The following is a 24,711-nucleotide window of genomic DNA, read 5'->3' on the forward strand; positions in this document are numbered from 1 at the left end:
AAAGTATTAACATAGGGAAAACATAGTACTTATAACTAATACATATTCCCGATGTAAAACAAGATTAGCTCCTTTAAAAAATGCATTTTAATAATTAACTTTAGGAAAACATACAATTACTTAATAATCAACTAAATAGTACCTTCAATAGACTACAAGAAGGAAATTCTGGTAGAAAACGTAATTTATTCCTCCGCAAATAAAGCAATTCTAGTGATTCCATAGCAGCCAATTCAGGAGGTATAGTTTCCAAGAGATTTGAATTACAATCCAAATGCTTCAGTCCTGTAATATACATTCAGTGAAAAACAAAAATACTCTAAAAGATAAAAAAAAATTAGTTTCTGCTCATATACAACTTTAAAGAATGTGCAAGAAATCACTATGAGGACTTAGGAACCTGTGCCATATCATTAAGAATACTCAAACACCATTGAATTAAATAAATGTAATTTTTTTACATTTAATTATAATTGAAGAGGAACAGTAATACTAAAATTATTATTTAGGCCAGGTGTGGTGGTCACACCTTTAATCCCAGCACTTTTTGGGAGGCCCAAGGTGGGCAGATCGCTTGAGTTCTGGAGTTCAAGACTAGCCTGGGCAACATATAGTGAGACCTTGTCTCTACTAAAAATTTTTTAAAAAGTAGCTAAGCATGGTAGTGCATACCTGTAGCCCCAGCTACTGGGGAAGTTGAGGCAGGAAGAATGCTTAAGCTGGGGAGATCAAGGCTGCACTAAGCTATGATTATGTCATTGCATTCCAGCCTGCGCAATTTAATAATATCCAGGTCATCTTCGTAATACATTTAAAAATAAAGTTCTGGTACTCTGTTAAAGTACAACTAAATGTACTCTGTGTAGCAGCTGAAAAGTATCACTGTCATGACTGAGAAACAGAAAGCATCTAATCATTAATAATACTGGGTATTAGAAAAATTACTATAAACTCAAAAGCATTTTTCAGTTGATTTATCTGTATGTTCCTAACTCTCAAGATATTTCCACTCAATTTATGAAAAAAGTCCATGCTGCTTATATCTTCATTCTAGATATCATATTTTACATTTAGCTGCTCTTTATCTTTATTGAAAACAATGACAAATACAGCAAAATGTTAACCATTGGTATCCCAGGTAAAGACTCCCCTAAAATGTCAATTTGATTTAGAGCAGATTTAACTCACTTTAAAACTCCAGTTTTAAGCAATGAATAACTATTAATATAAAGTAAAACAATACAATTTTAGAAATTTGCCTCAAAATTATCTGTAATCGAATGCATGAAATTGACTTGCCCCACAAAAGGGAGGTTTTTAAAATTGAAAAAGGCTTACAAATGATCAGCAAAAAAAAAAAAAAAGGGTAACCCTCAACCAAGAAATAATAACAAAATTGACAAAATAACAGTTTGTATGTACGTATGTATATATGTATGTACGTATTTGAGAGAGAAGAGATCTCACTATGTTGCCCAGGCTTGAGTGGAGAGGATACTCAAAGGGGCAATCCCACTATTGATTAGATGGGAGTTTTGACCTGCTCCATTTCTGACCTGAGCTGGCATCCCTCGTTAGGCAACCTAGTGGTCCCTCACTACAGGAGGTCACCATATTGATGCCGAACTTAGTGTGGACACCCAGTTGGAATAGCACACTACAGTCCAGAACTCCCTGCGATCAAGTGACCCTCCTGCCTCAGCCACCTGGGTAACTGGGACTACAGGCACATGCCACAGTGCCTGGCAATAACAGTTTCTTTAAACAAACAAATAAAATATCACTAATGATTTAAAACTGTAAGAATTCTATGATGAAGTACACTAATTTAGAAGGTATTAAATGTACCTTGACTTTTTTAATCTCTTAATAGTGGTTCTATATTACTTCAAATATTATGGTTTGATGGCAAACTTTAATGGAACCAATAAACTTTGACATTTTGTTTTTTTAAAAAAATATTGACAATCTGGGACCTCAGACAAAACAAGATTTATTTCTTGACATTATTACTTATGGACCACGAGGAGGCTACAGCTACTACACAATTACATATCATAGGTAGATACACCTGTGAAAGGGGAATAACCTCTTTATGAATGTCGAATTAATGAATGAAGAGACAGTACAGCTTAGGTATATGATCCTACTACAACTAATAATCATATTTTCCTATTTTTCATATGCCTAAGTATCTTTATGATGGTAATTCTTTAGGCAGTTGATACATCATAATGGTCTGGAGAAAATCTGACTAGTTGCTATTGTTTGCATTTACCACCATAAAAATCTACTACTTTAGTTCTCTATAACTACATTAAAAATTATTTTCTAAATACAAGTTGTACCAACTTCAAATTTATGTATTATGTAAATTAGAAAATATTTACTTTTCATTCTATTTATTTCTGCTGGCAAACTCTTCAGTTGATTACTAGAAAGATTGAGCCGCACCAGACTGGACAGAGAAGAAAAACTAGCAGGAACAGTTGTAAGACGATTGTTTGAAAGATCCTTTAAAAAGAGGAAGACAAAATAAATGAAAAATAAGTAAATACAAAATAAATAATGCCCTAAAGAGGATTTCAAATTTTTGAGGAATTACAACATAAAAGAAACTATTTAAGAGGAGATATGTTTTGTATAACCCTCATTCACTGAAAATTTCACAGATTATCATTCATTTCAGTATTCTTTTTCAATATCTGCAGGCACACTATATGTTCATCAATGGTAGCAGACAGCATATTAATGAATTCTAACTTCAAAAATATTTTACATAATGGTTTCTGTTAAAACTAAGTCATGCCATATTATGCATCATATTTTCAATGCAAAAATTCATTTGTTCATCCAATATTTATCGAATACCTATGACGAATTAGGCATATTATTAATAAACTATCATATGAAATAAAAAACATCTTTGCAAGAAAGAAGACTTTCTTAGAAAAGGAAAAATAAAGCTGAAAAAATGGTCATTCATATTTTGGAGGGAAAAAAGTATTTTCTGTTGGTTCTTCGGCTGACCTCAGCAAGTCAGATCTGACTGGACCAGAAGTCTATCCTCTCTCTTCATATACTCAAGATTGCTTAATTAATCTCTATACCTCAATGTTTCTTTAAATTATTATGTTTCTGTTTTTTCTTTAAATAATTATGAGAGAACTTTTATAAAAAACTCCCTTTAAAGGACATTGTTATGATCAGGTAATTTTTATAACACTCAGATTAGGTGTAAAGTGTTCCACTAAATAGCAGCACAGTGTTAAGTAGTGTTAATGGCAACAATAAAAAAGAAATAATGACTTCAAACCATTCTCTGAAGAGTTTCATTTAATATCACATTAAACAATTTAACACTAAACAATTTCATTTAATCGAACAGTAACATTTTATAACTCTGACGAAACTGAGAAGATGGAAAAAGGTAAAAACACTGGATAAAATCTTTTTTTAAAAATGTAGTCATAATTATTTTATAATAATAATATATTATCATAATCAACATACAACATAACATACTCTATAACTCTAATACTAAAAACTCTAAAAATCAAAAGACTGCTAATAAATAAGTATTTTCTAATATCAAAAGTTACTGACACTAAATGCAATGTGGTATCCTGCACTGGACTCTGAAACAAAAACAAGGATATTAGTGGAAAAACTGGAAAAATCTAAAGTCTGCATTTTAATGAGTACCCATGTGAATTTCTGAGTGTTTACAAATATCCAGTGGTTATATCAAACATTAGTATTATAGAAAGCTGGATGCAGGGTATATGAGAACTCTTTTACTATATTTGCTTTCCTATAAACCTAAAATTATTCCAAAATGAAAAGCCTAAAATAAAGTTACTAATGAAAAACTTAATTCAGAAATTTTCAAAGTATTTTTTAAAACCCAAATAATTCTAATAAACTTCCTTGTAAATTCTAAATGAAATTACTAATGAAATTGAACAATTACTGCAGTTAGTAATTGTTAGATATAAAACATAAATACACTCTATATAAATTAATCCATATGTATGGCAAGTCATTCCCTTAACAAATATTTAATTAGCCGCATTGTGCTAAGCAGTTTTTATATAACTTTAAGAAATATTACTACTTTAAATTATTATAAGTTTAATCCATTTTAATATATTTTTGCTCGCATTTATGATTTATTTGATACTGAGTCTGTAAAACATAATTCTGAAATGAAACATCCTTTCATTATGCAAATGAGTCTCTGGGAACAAGTAAAGTGGATAGAAGAAATTTTATTTAAATTTTCCTTTCGGCTTTCAACTCCAAATGGACTCTTGTTTAAATCCACTGCTACCTTTAACCACCAATTTTTATAAGAAAAGCTGATGGCTTCCTCCTTTGCCACTCATTTTTATTTACCTATTCCTTTTACTTTCCAAACCTAACTCCAATCTGAGCCAAACTTATTTCCAATCTTTTCCAAACTTATTTCCAATCTGATCATGTGGAAAAACAAGAAGACACTGAAGAAATGGTTGAGAAGAGTACATATTTTGATTTTTGAACACTAGAGCAAATGAGGAAAATATCAAGGAGGATGTACACACAGCCAAAATAGAAGTAAAAGGAATAATTTCTTCCTTTAATGAAAAACAGAATTTAAGACTAAAATGACAGGAGTTTTCCAAAACATGTAAAAAGGAAAAGAGTAACAATGCAATGTTAATTCACTATGTGGAGTAGATATTATATATTAGTACCTTTGATTTGATACAGCTAAAGTCTTTCAGATGGTATGGCCTGCAATGTAATCTTACTCCTTTGGTCGTAAAATGGAAAAAAAGAGATGGATGCACTTTGGAGTCAAACTGACTTCAAATTCTAATGTTGTTATTTATTAGTTGCGTTATTTTTGACAACTTTTCTTTTCTCTCTCTTTCTCTCTTCCTTTCTGTTTTTCTTTCCTCTTTCTTTTTTTTTGAGACAGGGTCTCCTGTCACCCAGGCTGGAGTGCAGTGGCTCAATAATGGCTCATTGAAGCCTCAACCTCCCTGACTCAGACAAGTTCCCTTCCTAAGCCTCTTCAGTAGCTGGGAGTACAGGAACGTGCCACCACACCTGGCTAATTATTGTATTTTTTATAGAGACAGGGTTTGCTATGTTTTCCAGGCTGGTCTCAAACTCCTGGGCTCAAACAATCTACCCACCTTGGCCTCCCAAAGTGATAGGATTACAGGCATGAACTACCACACCCAGCTCCAAATTTCCTTTTTCATAAGTCTTACTTTCTTATTATATTAGGAGATAAAACTACCTACCTTGCAATATGTAACACTCAAAGAGAAATGCCTGTTGTTTTTATTATTCTTAATAATACTACTGGATGCTCATGCTTGTAATCCCACCACTTTGGGAGGCCAAGGCGGGTGGATCATTTGAGGTCAGGAGTTCAAGACCATCCTGGCCAATAGGGTGAAACCCCATCTCTAATAAATATATAAAAATTAGCCGGGCAGTAGTGGTGCATGTCTATAATCCCAGTTACTCAGGAGGCTGAGGAAAGAGAATCACTTGAACATGGGAAGTGGAGGTTGCAATAAGTGAGATTGTGCCACTGCACTCCAGTCTGGGCGACAGGGTGAGACCCTGTCCCAAAAATAATAATAATAATAATAATAATAATTTGACTAAAATTAACATTTCTATTGTTTTATGTTTGTCTCTATTTAAGTGAAACAACAGAATTAAAATTTTGCCAGTAGGTGTGGCCATTTTGAAAAGTAGAGAAGGCAGACCTTTAATGAATTACCTAGACACTCAGAGGGCAGAAGGGCCACAGGTAATATAAAGAAGGAAATGGAAATGGGCATAGAAAAGAAATTGGTATATGCTAAAGACAACTTTCCTCTATTCTGCTAGGCAGTAAAAGGCTCTGAATAACAAAGTAATCTTCATTGCACCTTTCCTACACTCTACCTAAATTAAAACTTAAAGTTGATTTCATAATATAGGAAAACCAAATTTGCAATGATAAATTGAGCAATGTAACTGAAATGCACATTTCTCATAATCTACTCATAAAATCAGCTGTCTGTGTTCCCACAGTTTCAATCACATATCTAATTTCTCAGCCTGATGAAAAATCCAACCAGCCCCAAATTATACAAAAATTGGAAAATCACAACTTACTAAATCTTCTAAACTGGAAAGTTGTTCAAATCCTTCTGATATACAAATTAGTTCATTATGCTGGAGGTACAGGCACTTCAGGTTTCTTAGGTTTGTAATTTCTTCAGGGAGTATTTTCAGTTTGTTATGGCTATTGGTTGATTAAAAAATGATGAATAATTTAGTGGCAATACAATAAATATTTATCAAAGGCATTTCTTGCTAACCAATGACACTAGACTCATAAAAATCAAATATAGTTACTAACTTTAAGTCCATATCAAAATTCATATGCAAAAATATGTACTCTTTAAAAATAATAGTAATCTAAAGTAACCACATTGGGGTTTCAAAGAAAAACAAAGAAAGAAAGGCTTTTAACCAAACATGAATAATTTGTTATTTTTTTCATTGTTTGCTTATAATCAACTCTTGATTGGACACGCAATGTGAAGGGACATACTAGACTCTTAATTTGTTATACAGTGATATGCTTTGGCTATGTCCCTACACAAATCTCATCTAGAATTGTACTCCCATAATTCCCACATGTTGTGGGATGGACCCAGTGGTAGGTAACATGAATCATGGGAACAGTTTCTCCCATACTGTTTTTGTTATAGTGAATAAGTTTCACAAGATCTGATGGTTTTATCAAGGGTTTCCAATTTTGCATCTTCCTCATTTTTCTCTTGCTGCTGCCATGTAAGAATGCCTTTTACCTCCCACCATGATTCTAAGGCATCCCCAGCCATGTGGAACTGTAAGTCCAATTAAATCTCTTTTTCTTCCCAGTCTCAGGTATGTTTTTACCAGCAGCATGAAAACAGACTAATATATAACTGATTTTTAGAATTTTGACAAAACTATATGCACACATATACTACAATGGAGTTACATCTTAATACAGATATTAGGCTTTAAGGCCAAAAATAGCTATTTCTGTTTGAGGACCTAGCATGTCAAGTTGAATGTAATATGCAATTCCACTCTTCTTCATACTTGCTCTTTTCAGTTGAGCCTTTCTATAAAGATATTCAGCTTAATGGTTTAGAAGTCCCAAATCATGGAGATGATACACTCCATGATAATTAAAAGAAAACTGAACCAGTTCCCAGGTTTGCCACAACTTAAATATTCACTTATGAATTTCATGCTATTTTCATTCCATATACAGTTACTTTACAAGTAACGGGGAAAATGAGAAATATAAGGTGCTTACAATAACCCTAAATTACCCTAAAATAAAACTAGTTGGGACAAAAAAAGTCAAAAGGTGTCTTTTAAAACAAGAACCAATAATATTGTTAAGTCAGTTACTATTATTGGTTACTTAGCTAAAATCTTTGCACACTTGATAGGGATCTAACTGGGCAGAGACATAATTTTAGCTATGCATTTCCTCCACCTCCTTTTCTTACCTAATTATTCCATCCTAAGATTCATATTCTTTTTTTAAAAACTTCTTCACTGAGAACACACCTACATATTCTTAAGTATAGAATTTAAAACTTAAGCCACGTCACTCAACACTTACTGCCTCTTCTCTTCCTCTCAACTCTCCCCACTCTTGTCTTTACAGGCCACATCTATGCCTTTGACTTGTAAGGGGAAGATACTCTGATGGAGTTCTAAATAATGAGCACCTTTTCATGTATATATATTTTTGCTGACCATTGATAATTTTATGTTTTCCACCAAATTAGGACTGTTACTTGGCACAACTATTTTCCCTCAAACCAGTTAGCTTATCGCCAGAATACAGACTTGACTATATTGTTATATAGATCTGCAACTCTGTTTTATAAGTCACAGTTTTTCAAACTATGCTTTAAGTTCATAAACTGTTTATTTCTGCTTCAAAATAAAACCTCTTTAAGTCTCCTTTCCCATAGCCTGTGTCTATAAACAAACATAAGGCAAAGTTATTCATCCTTAAAATTCTGGGTATCTATCAGAGAGCAAACAGTTAGCTAGAACCTTTGCTACTGAACATCCCATGTACCAGTATATCCACAACAGTTAAAAAAATATATCCACAAAACCCCAGGAGTCCTTGGAGAAGTTTAAAAACGACTACTAATAAAAACTATGAAATATTTCATTTATGAAAGATTTGTTTTACATTTCTTCCTTATTGTTTAGATATTTTTTAGAATATCAAGGTAACTTAAAAGTTGAGATGTCAACAAAGAGGTTTACTAAAATAACCACTAAGAATTGTTTTATAAAAGAAAAAAATTTTAAGCTTTTAAAGAAAATCAACTGGCCATACATTTGTAAAACCAGAAAAGATGGGGGTAATGCTAACATGAACAAAGAAAAAAAATACAAACTAAGAATTAAAACTTTTTTAAAAAAGAATTAAAACTTAAAATTCTTATTCTGCTTTAACCACTTTCTGAGATAATTCAAAGATATTTTTTAATGTTAAATACATTTAAAGACTATTAAATTTACTGCCTGTTCTCTTCCTCTCAACTCTCTCCACTCTTGTCTTTACAGGTTACATTTATGCCTTTAACTTGTAAGGGAAAGATACTCTAATGGAGTTCTTAATAATTAGCACCTCTTTATGTATATATTTTTTTGCTGACCAATGGTACTTTCATGTTTTCCACCAAATAAGGACTGTTGTTACTTGGAGGGACTATTTTCCCTCAAACCAGTTAGCTTACCTCCAGAAAACAGACTTGGCTATATTATAAGGGCAATAACAGAAATAAATAAGCTTAATTTTTACCTGATATTAAGTTTCTGAAGATTTGCGAGCTCTCTTATAGCAGAAGGAAGGGATGTCAGCTGATTATCATGTATCTAAAAGTTTTTAAAAGACAAAGTTGATAGTCTTATCATTAACAATATATAAGCTTTGCCAGTGTAGAAAACTATTAGTCAATAATCTCCTGTTCTTCAAATTCAATGGCAACAAATCGAACTAGTGAACTACTATTCTAAATACTTGTTTTGCATGTAGAACGGTTTGAAGATGACCAAATGGCTGTTCAGAAATCATGAAGTGAGGCCAGGCGCAGTGGCTCACACCTGTAATCTCAGCACTTTGAGATGTCGAAGAAGACAAATCGCTTGTACCCAGGAGTTTGAGACTAGCCTGGGCAAATTAGTGAGACCTTGTCTCTACAAAAAAATTTTTTTTTAATTAGTCAGGTGTGGTGGTGCACACCTGTAGCCTCATCTACTCAGGAGGCTGAAGTAAGAAGATCGCTTGTCTATGAGGTCAAGGCTGCAGTGAGCCCAGATTGTGCCAGTGCACTCCAGCCTGGGCTACAGAGTGAGACCCTGTCTCAAAAATACCTGGGCTACAGAGTGAGATCCTGTCTCAAAAAATAAAAGAAAGAAAGAAAGAAATCATGAAATGTTAAGTCATCCACTTTAAATATTATACTAAGAAAAATTCTACTCAACTCATTGAGTAGAATTTCTGTTTCAAAGAAGAGACGAGGCGGTTAGAAACTAAAAACCACTCTCTGATAAGATTTATGTCAATATATACAAAAATTATATGAGAAAAGAGAGAGGGATTTGTCTCATGTTCTCACAGAATCGTCTTTTTTAAGGTAGGAAGAACCTTAGAGTAAGCCAATCCATTCATTTTACAATGAAAATAAAAAGTTCCTTAAAAATTAATCTATTTAGATTCTACTTTTCTACACATGAATTGGAGGATTTTCTTATGTTGATAAGTAAAGTATAGCAGAAGCCTACAGATTCTGAAATATATACTTCATGCTTCACTTTACCACAGGACATGGCAACAAAAGACTAAAAAGAATCCCTAAATAAAAACACAAAAATTTAAGTTCAATAATTTAACTCAATGAGGTTGAAGGCAACATATATATATACAGCTCTCTGATGTTATGTATATATGTATATAAAAACGCTATATATATAACATTATATATATATAAATACATATATATATAGGCTTGCCTTAGTATCTAGAATAATAATGATAAAGATAGTAACAAATAGGCCAGGCGCAGTAGCTCATGCATGTAATCCCAACACTTTGGGAGGCTGAGGAAGATAGTTGAAGGCCAGGAGTTCAAGACCAGTTTGGGAAACACAGTGATACCCTCGTCTCTACACACAAAAAAGCAGCTGGGTGTAGTGGCGTGCACCTATAGCCTCAGCTATTTGGGAGACTGAGGCAGAAGAATGGCTGGAGCCTATAAGTTCAAGGCTACAGTGAGCCACAATCACACCACTATTTTGCCTGTGCAAAATAGTAATAATAAGAACAAAAAAAAAGCAGAAATAACCACTTGTTGAATATTGATTCTGTTTATATTCATTAACACATTTAATTCTACAAACTAATTTTTTAAATAGGTAGTACTAGCAGTCTTGGTTTACAGATGTGGAGACTAAGGTACAAAGAGGTAACTCTCCTAAAGTCACGAAGCTATTCAGTAGCAAAGTCAGAATTATAAACCTGGCGTTCTGATCCTGCACTTTTAACCATTATGCTATGCCTAGCACAATAATTTATTATCCGTCCTTGCATTTTACCAACTAAACATGAAAGGTTTTCTGCTATCAAAGCCTAAATTTAGCTTCATAGTCTCTTTAATTAATATCCATATTTATAGTCAGTCAACTTACATCGAGAACAGTCAGTGCAGGCAGGAGTCGTAGGTCATCTGTAAGTGACTGAAGTTTATTGTTTGATATTATTAGTTTAGTCAAATCCGTCTGCTCCCACCATCTTTCAGTGGCACCAAATGAAAGATTCTGATTAGCTTCCTCAGGGATATCAACATTTATCCTCCAGACACACTGTGGCACTAGTTCCACCAGCACCACACCAGGAAAAGAAAAAAGAAAAAAAAAAAGATGAAAACAAGAACTCGATATAAAGTGACATGCTTTTACAATAGCCATTCCATTTATCTACTGAAAAACATTTTCTAAAACAAAAAATTAGTTAAATAGCAATAATTATAACTAGAGTGAAAGTTGATTTTATTTAAAAATACTATATACTGATAATATGTCCTCTACATATTAGCTCTCACTTTAACCCTCATTCAACTATGTTTACTAGGTTTATATACACTGCACAGCACATATACTGCAGAGCACATTATGGTAAGTATATAAGACAAATAAAGAATCCATTCTACCATCAGGTTAACAGTTTAACAGAGAAGGCACGGAAATCAACATTTATATGTAATAACTTTTAGAAAAGAAGAATAGACTAAGACTCAGAAAGAACTAGTAATAATAGCTAACACTTACAGATATTTCTAACATACTAATTCATTTAAGCCTTGGAACAATTCTGCAAAGTAGATGTTATTACTATTCCAAAACTGATGGATGAGAAAAATAGAGCACAAAGAAAATGTATAATTTGGCCAGGGTTACAAAGTTAGTCAAGTATCACAGATGTGACTCAATCCCTGGCAGTGATATATCCTCTTGCTTTCCATTAATATTTGGGAGAAATATCTGACTCCAGTAACTACTATCTATTTTATCTAACATATAATTTTATTTCTTACGGCACCACACAACACTGTATTACCCTATTACAGGAAATGACAACACCCGTATAGAAAATAAGACTGTACAAACTGAGCAGGAATAACTTAAAGCTCCAAAGGTAGAATGCTGTAATGTTGTCGCAAAACTATTTTAAATAGAGTTCTTTGCTCCTCGTTAAAAGTAGGACTACATATAGGGATGATGGAGAACTTCACGCTGGTATTAATCTAGGCAAAAATTGGTTATACCTTGCTGCCACTGACTATCATTTCAAAACCATCAGAGATTAAACAGAAAGGTATAGTCGAAGTTTCAGATTCAGGACACTTAAGTGCAGTTTTGGATGATTAATCAGATAAAACGTGTTCAGATAAAATGGTGTTGCAGAAGCAAAGCCAAGTCCCTGAAAGGCACTTAAAAAAATAAGCTAGCCAGGTATAGTGGCTCAGGGCTATAATCCCTGCACTTTGGGAGGCTAAGGTGGGAGGATCACTTGAGGCCATGAGTTTGAAACCAGCCTATGCATCAAAGCAAAACCTTATCTCTTAAAAAAAAAAATTAGGCCGGGCACGGTGGCTCAAGCCTGTAATCCCAGCACTTTGGGAGGCCGAGGCGGGTGGATCACGAGGTCAAGAGATCAAGACCATCCTGGTCAACATGGTGAAACCCCGTCTCTACTAAAAATACAAAAGTTAGCTGGGCATGGTGGCGTGCACCTGTGGTCCCAGCTACTCGGGAGGCTGAGGCAGGAGAATCGCTTGAATCCAGGAGGTGGAGGTTGCAGTAAGCCAAGACCGCGCCACTGCACTCCAGCCTGTGTAACAAGAGCGAAACTCTGTCTTAAAAAAAAAAAAAAAAATCAGCTGGTGTGATGAGACACACCTGTAATCCCAGCTACTTGAGAGGCTGAGACAGGAAGACTGCCTGAGCCCACGACTTCGAAGTCCAGTAAGTAACTGTGATCACACCGTGGCACTCCAGCCTGGGAAGCAAAGTGAGACCCTGTCTCTAAAAAAAATAACTTGAAAAACAAGAGAAAGAAAAACAATGAGCTATCTACATTCATATTAAAATAAATTACAAGGTACCTCTCTTACTCCTTATGTTTGATTAGGTATTCTCCACTTTACTCTTCTACCACTGAATCTCCATTAAGTATTAACAACATAGAATATGAATCCACCTGTGTTTCTGTTTATGGATGGAGGTTTATTTTTAAAGTGGAGCCACATAAAATATCTTCGCCATTATTGACTAATTTGCAAGTCAAAGCACCACACAATGTATCATCATCATTATTATTTTGGTATGTAGGTATAATTAGTTGAGTAGGAATGAGAAACAGAGATCAACCAAGTAATTGGCATGTGAATTTAATGACAAAAAAGCAGCCAACAGAAATGTGGTCATAGATATATTTGACTAAAAATAAATGTGACTCTTAAAAAAAAAAAACCCTACTTATGTGCCATATAATATGAGTCGCACACAAAAAGCTCCAGACTAAAAAAGGCAAGATAAAACACAATACAAAAAACACTAAAGAAGAAGATATATAGAAAAAATTATGTGAGATGCACAATTCTACTCCTAAAGATGTTACGTAGAATGTTTGGGCGTGCATTTTTTTCTGACATCTATACATGGGTGCATTAAGGCCATTATACCTGAAAAGCATTGTAATGACAAATGTCTTTTTTTGGATGGAGAAAGGTGGAGATAACAAGAAATGTGTACAAAACATAATAAAAATACCTGTGACCTACTCATCAACTACACTAAATGAGTATTAATGTTTTATTATTATTCAGATATTTTTGTTAACAAACTTGGTCTTTGTGGGAACTATCAAGGGGCAGATACATGTTGATACTATACTGTTATTGAACATAGATCCAGTTGCTTTTTCACAATTACTTACTACTCATTCTTTTCACCATTAATTGTTTTTGAGGTATCCCAATTTCTTTCAGACATCAAGATTCATGTCACTGTTGCAACTGTCCCATAAGAACCACTTAAAAGCATATAGTCTTAATTGCTAAGAAATTCTGTGGAGCTATCCTACAATTAGTTTACCAATATCTAAAATAGAAACTACCAATGTAAAATTGAATGTCAATAACATATAAATGTGAAAAAATTATTATGGAATTGGATATTGTATAAAATTTCAAACATATACATAAATTTAAAGAGTAGTATAATGAAGTCATTATACTAAATGTTTTTTTAAAAAGTATAATGAAAAAAAACTCCATTCTTTTTGCTTAGGACTGCCTTGGCTCTTTGGGCTCTTTTTTAATTCCACATGGATTTTAAAATTAGCTTTTTTCCTAGTCCTCTGAAGAATGTCATCGGTAGTTTGATAGGAATATCACTGAATCTGTAAGTTGCTCTGGGCAGTATGACCATTTTAATGATATTAATTCTTCCTATCCATGAGATGTGATGTTTTTTCCATTTGTTTGTGTTACCTCTGATTTCTTTGAGTGGTGTTTTGTAATTCTCACTGTAGAGATATTTTCACCTTCCTCTTAGCTGTATTCTGGTATTTTATTCTTTTTGTGGCATCTGTGAACGAGACTGTCTTCCTGATTTGGATCTTTGCTTGGCTGTTGTTGGTGTATAGAAATGCTAGTGATTTTTGTACATTGATTTTTGTATCCTGAAACTATACTGCAAAGGGAACGCTTACACATTGTTGACAGGAGTGTAAATCAGTTCAACCATTTTAGAAAGCAGCACAGCAATTTCTCAAAAAGCTAAAAACAGAACTACCATTTGACTCAGCAATTTTATTGCTGAGTATAAACCCAGAATAATATGTTATTCTAGCATAAAGACACATGCATACAAATACTCATTGTAGAACTATTCCCAATTGCAAAAACATGGAATCAACCTAAATGCCCATCACTGACATACAGGATAAAGAAAATGTGGTACATATACCCCATGGAATGCAATGCAGTCATAAAAAAGAACAAGATCATGTCTTTTTCAGGAAGACGGAGCTGGAAGTTATTATCCTTAGCAAACTAACACAGGAAAAGAAAACCAAATGCTATATGTTCTCACTTCTAAGTGGGAGCTAAATGATAAGAACTCATGAACACAAAGAAGGGAACAGAACTGGGATCTTTTTCAGGGTAGAGGGTGCGAGGAGGGAGAATATCAGAAAAAAACAACTACTGGGTACTAGGCTTAGTACCTGGGTGATAAAATAATCTGTATAACATACCCCTGTGACACAAGTTTATCTGTATAACAAACCTGCACACGAACCCCTGAACCTAAAATAAATGTTTAAAAAAATATATAATGGAATAAAACTCCATGCGTCCATTGCCCAGTTTTAACAATTATCAGCACATGAGTAGTGTTGCTTCATCTATAACCCCATCCCACAATGATCTAAGCTACAATTTTAGGAACATAGAAAAAAGAATTAATAAAATCCAAAGAAAGCGGAAGCAAGGAAATAAAAAGTGGAAACCAGTGAGACAGAAACAAAGAAAAAGCAATAAAAAAATATTTATTTAAAAAGATTAATAAATTGATAAACCCTTAGCTAGACAGATGAAGAAAGAAAAAGAAGAAACAAATTATCAAAATCAGGAATCAAAGTGATAATATCATTATAGAGCCTACAGATGTTAAAAGGATAAGGGTATACTATGAAGAACTTTATGCCAACAAATCCAACAACTTGGATAAAATGGATAAATTCCTGGAATAGAAAAGAAGCACAACAGTAATAGAGAGTAGCCTTGCATGTATTAAAGAAACTGAATTAACTATTTAAAACTCCCCTCAAAGAAATCCCTGTCAGACATTTTCTTTTTTCTTTTGAAATGGAGTTTTGCTTCTATTGCCCAGGCTAGAGTGCAATGGTGCGATCTTGGCTCACTACAACCTCCACTTCCCAGGTTCAAACGATTCTCCTGCCTCAGCCTCCCAAGTAGCTGGGATTACAGGCATATGCCACCATGCCCAGCTAATTTTGTGTTTTTAGTAGAGACAGGATTTCTCCATGTTGGTCAGGCTGGTCTCAAACTCCCAACCTCAGGTGATCCGCCCGCCTCAGCCTCCTAAAGTGCTGGGATTACAGATGTGAGCCACCGTGCCCGGCCCAAGCAGACATTTTCACTGGTGAATTCTAGCAGGTATTTAGAGTGAAAGTAATACTAATTCTACATAAATTCTTTCAAAACATAGAGGAAAGAACAGCTCCCAATTCATCTTATAAGGCCAGCATTACTCTGATACCAAAAGCAGATAAATACATTAAAAGAGAAAAGAACAAAAACTGCAGGCCAAAATATCTAATGATTATAGACCCTAATCCCTGAACAAATTTATCAATTCTATATAAAGGATAATACATCATGACCAAATGTGAGTTATCTTAAAGCTGCAAGGCTGCTTTAACATTTGAAAATTAATCAATACAATCTACCATATTAACAGAAAAATGAGAAATACTACGTGATTATCAAGAAACACACAAAAAAAAGTCTGACAAAATTCAACAATAAAAACTGAGAAAAAGAGAACTCCTTCAACCTTAAAATGAGCATCTGTGAAAAACCTAAAACTAACATCATAGTTAATGGTAAAAGACGCAGGGCATTCTCTGTAAAACAGTATACAAAGCAAGGATGCTTATTTTTACTACTTTAATATTTTACTAGAGGTCTTGACCAATGCAGTAAGACAAAAAGAAAAAAAAGAAAGAAAGAAAAGGAACAAAAGGCATTCAGACTGGACGAGAAGTAAAACTGTCCCTATTAACAGATAACATGATCATCTATGTACAAAGTGTTAAGGAATCTACAAAAAAATTATATGCAATCAATGAGTTTAGAAAGGTCACAAAATTCAAGCTCAATATGAAAAATAACTGAGTTTCTATGTAATAACAATCAAATAAAAATTTTTCAAAATGCTAAAAGATTTACAAGACATCCAAAATCATGAAATAGTATTATATTTACAAAATATGTACAAGATCTGTAATATGAAAATACAAAACCTTGCTATGAAAACTTAAAGAAGGTCTAGCTAAGTAGAGAAATGTGACATATGACAGTTTGGAAGACTCCGTATTAGAAAGATGCTGCTTCTCCCCAACGTGACTTACAGATTCAGCACAATCCTAACAAAAATCCCAGAAGGCTTTTCTGTAGAAATTAACAAACCAATTCTAAATGTGTACTGAAATGCAAAAGAACTAAATTAGGTCAAACAATTTTGAAATAAAAGAACAAAACAGGAGGCTTGATAGTATTTTATATCAAGTCTGACCATAAAGCTACATTTGTCAAGATAGCGTGGTGTTAGCATAAGGATAAACATATAGGTCAATGGAAAAGAAGTTCAGAAAAAAATTCCACACAACAAAATATTGAAAACTTGTTTTTAACAAAAGTGCCAATATAATTTAATAAAAAATGAATCATGTTTACAACAAACGGTACTGGAATAACTATAAAATAAACTATAAAAATGAACCTCAACCTTTATCTTGTGACACACTCAAAAATTAACTCCAAATGGAACAGACTTACATATAAATGATGAAACTATAAAAATTCCAAAAGAAATAGAGGAAAAAATTTTTCACAGCCTTCAGATGAGCAAAAAAAAGTCCTGAAACAGAAAAAAGTGAATCATAAAAAAAAACTGATAAACTGGATTTCATAAAAATTTGTAACTTACATGTTTCTAAAGCCACCATTAAGAAAATAAGCTAGAATTTAAAAAAAAAGGAAAAAAAATAAGAAAACAAAAGAAAAAACAAAAAATTAAAAAAAAAAAACAAAGAAAAAAGAAAATAAGCTACACTGGGAGAAAATATTAGATAGATACTGATAGATATCTGAGAAGGAGTTATATCGCAAATATATACAAAGTCTTGTTACTCAAAAATAAAAATCCATTTTTTAAAAACAAGACAAAAATTGGAACAAACACTTAACAGAAGATATATAAATGGCTAACAAGCAGTGGAAAAGATGCTCAACATCAATAGTTTTAAAGGAAATGCAAATTGAAACCACAAGGAGCTACTCCAACACAGCCACAAGAATAGTTAATATTTAAAAGACTGAAAATACAAAGTGCTGGTAATGATGTGGCACAACTGAATCTCTCAAATGTTGCTAGTGGGAAACAGTTTGGTGAATTCTTATAATGTTAAATAAATGCTTTTTGGTTGTTTTTGATACAGAGTCTCACTTCCTTACCCAAGCTAGAGTGCAGTGGCGCAATCTTGGCTCACTGCAACTTCCACTTCCCTGATTCAAGTAATTCTCCTACCTAAGCCTCACAAGCAGCGGGGCTTATAGGCGTGTGCCACCACATCTGGCTAATCTTTGTATTTTTAGTAGAGGCAGGGTTTCGCCATGTTGGCCAGGCTGGTATCAAACTCCTTGCCTCAAGTGATCCACCCACCTCGGCCTCCCAAAGTGCTGGGATTACATGCCAGGACGTATACTTACTGCTATACAATACAGCAATTCCATTGTCAGGTATGGATTCAACAGAAATGATGTCTACACCAAGACTTGTACATGAGGCACAGAGCTCCACCATCTTATCCCACCACTGCTCAAGACACAGACATGCCTTCTGTTTGTAAGGTCCTATGAAATGTTTCTTTCTAAGGAAAAAAAAAAAAGACTATACAAGAAAGCTTATGGCAATTTTATTCATAACAGAACAACACTGGAAACCCCTCAAATGTCCATCAACAGGTTAATGGATAAACAAATTGAATTTTATACATAAAATGAACTATTATTCAACAATTTTAAAAACTGCTTGCTGGGTGTGGTGGCTCATGTCCCTAATTGCAGCACTTTGGGAGGCCATAGCAGGAGGATCATTTGAGCTCAGGGGTTTGAGACCAACTTGGGAAAAATAGCAAGACTTTGTCTCTATTAAAAAGAAAAAAATTAGCCAGGCATGGTGGCACACACCTGTAGTCCCAGATATTTGGGAGACTGAAGCAGAAGGATCACTTGAGACCAGGAGTTTGAAGTTGCAATGAGCTATGATTGTGTCACTGCACTCCACCCTGGGCAACAGAGGGGAGAACCAGTCTCATAAAAGAAAAAAAAAGAACAACCAATGTAAACAGCATGGATGAACCTCAAAAGCATGATGCTGAGCAAAAGAAGCCTTAAACACAACAGCAACAACAAAATTGCAAATGTATTATTTCATTTACATGCAATTGTAAAAGAAGCAAAATTAATCTACATTGACCAAAAACAGATCTGTAGTTACGTGGAGCCAACAGTAGAACTAACAGCAAAGGGGTACAAGTAAACTTTTAAAGATGTTGGAAATGTTCTATATCTTGATTGCAGTAGTGGTTACATGATTGCATGTATTTGTCAAAACTCATTGAACTATACACTTAAAATGGATGCAATATACTCTTTGTAAATGATACTTCAATAATGTTAACCCCCAAAAAAGAATAATTTTTAAATAGAGATGATGTAATATATCAAAGCAATTCTATGGGAAAAATATACACATATAATCTATATCACAGGGTAGATACAATATCCTTAAGCAGCACTGCTTAATAGAACTTTCTACAATGATGGAAATACCCTACATTGGCACTATTCAATATGATAGCTACTAGCCATGTATGGCTACTGGGCATTGCAATGTAGTTAAAGTAACTGATGAACTTGATTTTTAATTTTATTTAATTTTGATTATTTAAAATTTAAAAAGCCAACTTGAGTACAAGCTTCCACAATAGACGACATGGCCCTCAACAGGCACTGGGGGAGCGGGGGCGGGAAAGATGTATTTTCTTTCTTTTTTATTCTTTTTTTTTTTTTTTTTTTTTTTTTTTTGAGAGACTGTCACCCAGGCTGGAGGGCAGGGATATGATCATAGCTCACTGCAGCCTTGAACTCACATGTTCAGGAGATTCTCCTGCCTCGGTCTCAAGAGTAGCTAGAACTATGAGGACTACAGGCACGTGCCACCACATCCAGCTAATTTTTAAGTTTTTTGTAGAGATAAGGTCTCATTATGTTGCTCAGACCGGTCTCGAACTCCTGGGCTCAAGTGATCCTCCCATGTTGGCTTCCCACAGTGCTGGGATTATAGACATGAGCAATCATACCTGGTCCCCAGCCTTCCCCAGCTTTTTTTTTTTTTTTAAAGCAAACTGTCTTACTCTTTTTTCCACTGGTAACAGCTAACTACAGAAATGAGGACTCACAAATGGGTTGATCACAGAGAACTATCTAATTTGGGGAGGATATTTATATGATATGGGTGGATAAAGAAACAGAGAAGAAATTTTAAAAATGCTTAAAATGGTGTTTGCAAAGAAGCATAAAAAAAATGTGGCCAGGCACGATGGCTCATGCCTGTAATTCCAGCACTTTGGGAGGCCAAGGCAGGTGGATCACCTGAGGTCAGGAGTTCGAGACCAGCCTGATCAACATGGTGAACTAAAAATACAAAAATCAGCTGGGCATGGCAATGGGCACCTATAATCTCAGCTACGTGGGAGACTGAGGCAGGAGAATTGCTTGAACCCAGGAGGTGGAGGGGGCAGTGAGCTAAGATGACACTATTGCACTCCAGCCTAGGCAACAGAGTGATACTTATCTCAAAAAAAAAAAAAAAAAAAAAATGTGTAGCCAGTAAACTATAGGAGCAACAAACCACGAGATTTAAAAATCTTTTTTTGACTTTTTTAGACAATTACATAGACATCACGATCACCCATAGTAATGATAATAACTATTTCCTTAAGGCAGAAAATCATACCCAATTCCCATTAAGGTCCATATTCTAGCCTATGTCAATTTCAGTCTTCCAAAAAACAGTAAACATGTTAAATTATGATACACAGTATGGTATCTCAAACCACTGATCTAAGAGTCCGGGACCTAAGGTTGTGGTTTAAACCCTGCAACTAATCATATTGGTCAGTAACCTTAACATGGTATTCTCTGGTCCCCAATTTTCTTGTTGATTAAATGAGAGATCCCCATTGACAATTAAAGGCTGGGACCTAACAACAGTAGCATAAAAAGGATTATGCTAGGTTTAGGGTAGTATTCTGATGATAACAGCTTATCCTACAAATGTTATTCACTGAATAACCAATTATGAGCACTTTAAAAGAATAAACCAAGAAATCAAATCACTACTATGTAAAAAATCAGGGAAAGCTCATCAATAAACATTCCAGTCTTCTCCATTACAGTTTATTCATGGCCACCAACGGATTCATGTATTAAAGAACCTCATACTGGCAAAGCACAATACTGTACTCTCACTTTCAGATTATCTTTAAATTTTAATAAAAAATACACACAAATATACATCCCAAAGATATAGAGTTATATGAAAAGCTTCAACTTAGTTGCAACTTGAGTTTGACTCAAAGGGATATATCTTTGTGATTTACACCATCTGAGCCATTATTAAGTTAGAAAGCATAATGGGAACTGTTCTGTCCTCAAGTCCAGAAGGACACTGTAAGAAAAATGAAACAATGCTTAACATATGAAAAGGAAAACATTTTTACCAATCTCTGTGAGAGAAAAATATATCCAAATTTATTACTTTGAGAGTCCATTCAGCTTTATGATGAGGATAAGTCTTAATGAAACTGTAATTCCATTTTTCCCAGTCTGGTTTTTTCCTATGACTGTATCTAAGACAGAGGATGTTCATTTGTTATCTAACTCCTCCTTTTCCTCTCCTACTTAAGAAACATATTAAAATGCAAATGGCTGAGTATGACAATAATACAGGAATAATTTAAATTTGCACTAATTTATCAAAAAAGCTGACATTGGTAATAATAACTTGACATATACAGTTCGAGAGTTTGAGGCACTAAAGTTTAACAATTATTTTAATGAATCAAGAAACAGGAATAGGACTTTCAATTAACAATCTAGTTCCTTGTCTTGTAATCCAAACACAAAGACTTCCCTAGATTTTAATAGACTAAAATTAAATGTTTGCATGGTACTGGTACCAAAACAGAGATACAGACCAATGGAACAGAATGGAGGCCTCAGAAATAATGCCACCCATCTGCAACCATCTGATTTTTGACAAACCTGACAAAAACAAGGAATGGAGAAAGGATTCCCTATTTAATAAATGATGTTGGGAAAACTGGCTAGCCATATGTAGAAAGCTGAAACTGGATCAGTTCCTTACACCTTATACAAAAATTAACTCAAGATCGATTAAAGATTTAAACATAAGACATAACACCATAAAAACCCTAGAAGAAAACCTAGGCTTAAACACCAAAACCAATGGCAACAAAAGCCAAAATAAACAAGTGGGATCTAATTAAACTAAAGAGCGTCTGCACAGCCAAAGAAACTATCATTAGAGTGAACTGGCAACCAACAGAATGGGAAAAAAATTTTTGCAATCTACCCATCCGACAAAGGGCTAATATACAGAATCTACAAAGAACTTAAACAAATACACAAGAAAACAAACAAACAAAAAAACCCCACACATCAAAAAGTGGACAAAGGATATGGACAGACACCTCTCAAAAGAAGACATTAATGCAGCCAACAAACGTATGAAAAAAAGCTCATCAACACTGGTCATTAGAGAAACGCAAATCAAAACCACACTGAGATACCATCTCCCACCAGTTAGAATGGCGATCATTAAAAAATCTGGAGACAACAGATGCTGGAGAGGATGTGGAAAAATAGGAATGCTTTTACACTGTTGGTGGGAATGCAAATTAGTTCAAACATTGTGGAAGACGGTGTGGCAATTCCTCAAGGATGTGGAAACAGAAATACCATTTGACCCAGCAATCCCATTACTGGGTATATACCCAAAGGATTATAAATCTTTCCATTATAAAGACACATGCAAACATATGTTTATTGTGGCTCTGTTCATAATAGGAAAGACTTGGAACCAATCTAAATGCCCATCAATGAAAGACTGGATAAGAAAATGGAGCACATATACTCCATGGAATACTATGCAGCCATAAAAAAAGGATGAGTTCATGTCCTTTGCAGACATGGATAAAGCTGGAAATCATCATTCTCAGCAAACAGACACAAGAATAGAAAACCAAACACTGCATGTTCTCACTCATAAGTGGGTGTTGAACAATGAGAACACATGGACACAGAGAGGGGAACATCACACACCAGGGCCTGTCAGGGGGTGAGGGGCTAGAGGAGGGTTAGCAGCAGGTGGGGGAATAGGGGAGGGATAGCATTAAGAGAAATACCTAATGTAGATGACGGGGTGATGGATGCAGCAAACCACCATGGCACATGTATACGTATGTAACCTGTACGTTCTGCACATGTACCCCAGAACTTAAAGTACAATAAAAAAAATTAAATGTTCATCTTAAGATTCTGGCACATACATAAACACACATGTATATATATGTGTATGTGTATATGTAATCCATACATATATACATATATATGGACTTTCCTCTTGCTTTAATTTCTAAGAATTGTTTAAGAATTAGCTTGTTTTAACAATCAGCTTACCTGGAAGCACAGTTTTTTTTGGAATTAGGTGTTATTAAAATATCCTGGATACTTTGATTAATCCTCTTTAGCTATTTAGAAATATCACAAATTCTATTAAACCACCAATAGTCAAAGTACAGAATGAAGCTAAATAGTAAAACAGAACATGGTTTATATAGATTTAAGATGGTTATTTAAAACCTTAGTAAATATAGTTTGTGTTAACTTTTTTATTTTTTGAGACAGGATCTCACTGTTGCCCAGACTGGAGTGCAGTGGTCAGATCACAGCTCACTGCAGCCTCAACCCCCCTAAACCCAGGTGATCCTCTTGCCTCAGTCTTCCAAATAGCTGGGAATACAAGTATGTGCCACCATGTCTGGCTAATTTTTGTATTTTTAGTAGAGATAAGGTTTTGCCTTGTTGCCAAGGCTGCTCTTGAACTTTTAGGCTCAAGTGATCTGCCTGCCTCGGCCTCCCAAAGTGCTGGGATTAAAGGTATGAGCCACCACACCTGACCCTGTGTCACACTTTTTATTCTGTCCTAACAAACTATACATACTGAATAAGGCAAATTCTCATTACCCTAAAACAGTATGTTTTATTAATGCTTTGGTGCCCTAGACCTAATTACTTAATTACACAAACAAAAACTAACCAAACTGCTCTCCACAAAATAAGGCAGGATAGCCTTATGCCCATACTTCCCTTTGAAATAATTGGTTTCCAAGCAAATTTTAACGGCTTGGTTAATGAATTGTCCTCTTACCAATTTGTCTTTCAGATCAACAGTACAGTTTCCATTAGAACTTAACAGTATTCTTTTGGTCCGAACTCTGGCACCTTTTACTTTTCCTCGGTTTTAGATAATCATTCAATAACCTTCCTGCACTACTTTTCTGCCATGGTCATGCAACTGGAAAGTAACAATCAACACCTCCTTTACAACTCCATCTTCATTTTATCTAGTCCAGTGAAAAAGAACTACATTTGTATTGAACCAAACTGACAATATTTTCTCATGTTGCTGCTCATAAAGAGTTGTCACTTTCACATACAATATTTTTCTTTGAAGTTGGTTATTAACAATTATTTCTATTTGAGAATATCTTTCTAAATAAGTTATAGAACTGATACTCAGAATGGATACTTAAAAATTGCTAACAAAATTTGAATGTTCAAATATTAATATATATTAATTAGTCCTATCACATATAGTCATAAGATGGACTATTATGGACACATATGTAGTCATAAGATGGACTATCATACAGACACTAAAAATAAGATTTTTTTCAAGTGACAATGAAAATGTACAAATAGGGTGGGCTCGGCGGCTCACGCCTGTAATCCCAGCACTTTGGGACGCCAAGGCAGGCAGATCACAAGCTCAAGTGATTGAGACCATACTGGCCAACACGGTGAAACCTCGTCTCTACTAAAAATACAAGAAATGAGCCAGACGTAGTGGTGTGTACTTGTAGTCCCAGCTACTAGGAAG

The 24,711-nt window shown here is 34.4% G+C and overlaps 1 protein-coding gene across 6 annotated transcripts in view; it reads right to left on the minus strand.

Moving 5' to 3' along the window:
* Positions 1 to 24,711, minus strand: part of LRRC40 (leucine rich repeat containing 40) — a 67,417-nt gene that overhangs the window by 36,427 nt on the left and 6,279 nt on the right. For 3 of the 6 annotated variants that reach the window (XM_078332228.1, XM_078332227.1, XM_017974834.4), the window contains exons 2-7: positions 18,171 to 18,331; positions 10,777 to 10,958; positions 8,891 to 8,964; positions 6,169 to 6,298; positions 2,391 to 2,514; positions 143 to 285 (exon numbers count right to left, since the gene is read on the minus strand). In XM_078332228.1, the coding sequence (XP_078188354.1) occupies positions 143 to 285; positions 2,391 to 2,514; positions 6,169 to 6,298; positions 8,891 to 8,964; positions 10,777 to 10,958; positions 18,171 to 18,264 (747 nt within the window). In that variant the 5' untranslated portion in view covers positions 18,265 to 18,331. The remainder of the gene's footprint in view (positions 1 to 142; positions 286 to 2,390; positions 2,515 to 6,168; positions 6,299 to 8,890; positions 8,965 to 10,776; positions 10,959 to 18,170; positions 18,332 to 24,711) is intronic. The other 3 variants (XM_035251858.3, XM_017974833.4, XM_002750952.7) reach the window with 1 other exon arrangement.

This window comes from Callithrix jacchus, chromosome 7, assembly GCF_049354715.1.
Source record: "Callithrix jacchus isolate 240 chromosome 7, calJac240_pri, whole genome shotgun sequence".
Lineage (NCBI taxonomy): Eukaryota > Metazoa > Chordata > Mammalia > Primates > Cebidae > Callithrix > Callithrix jacchus.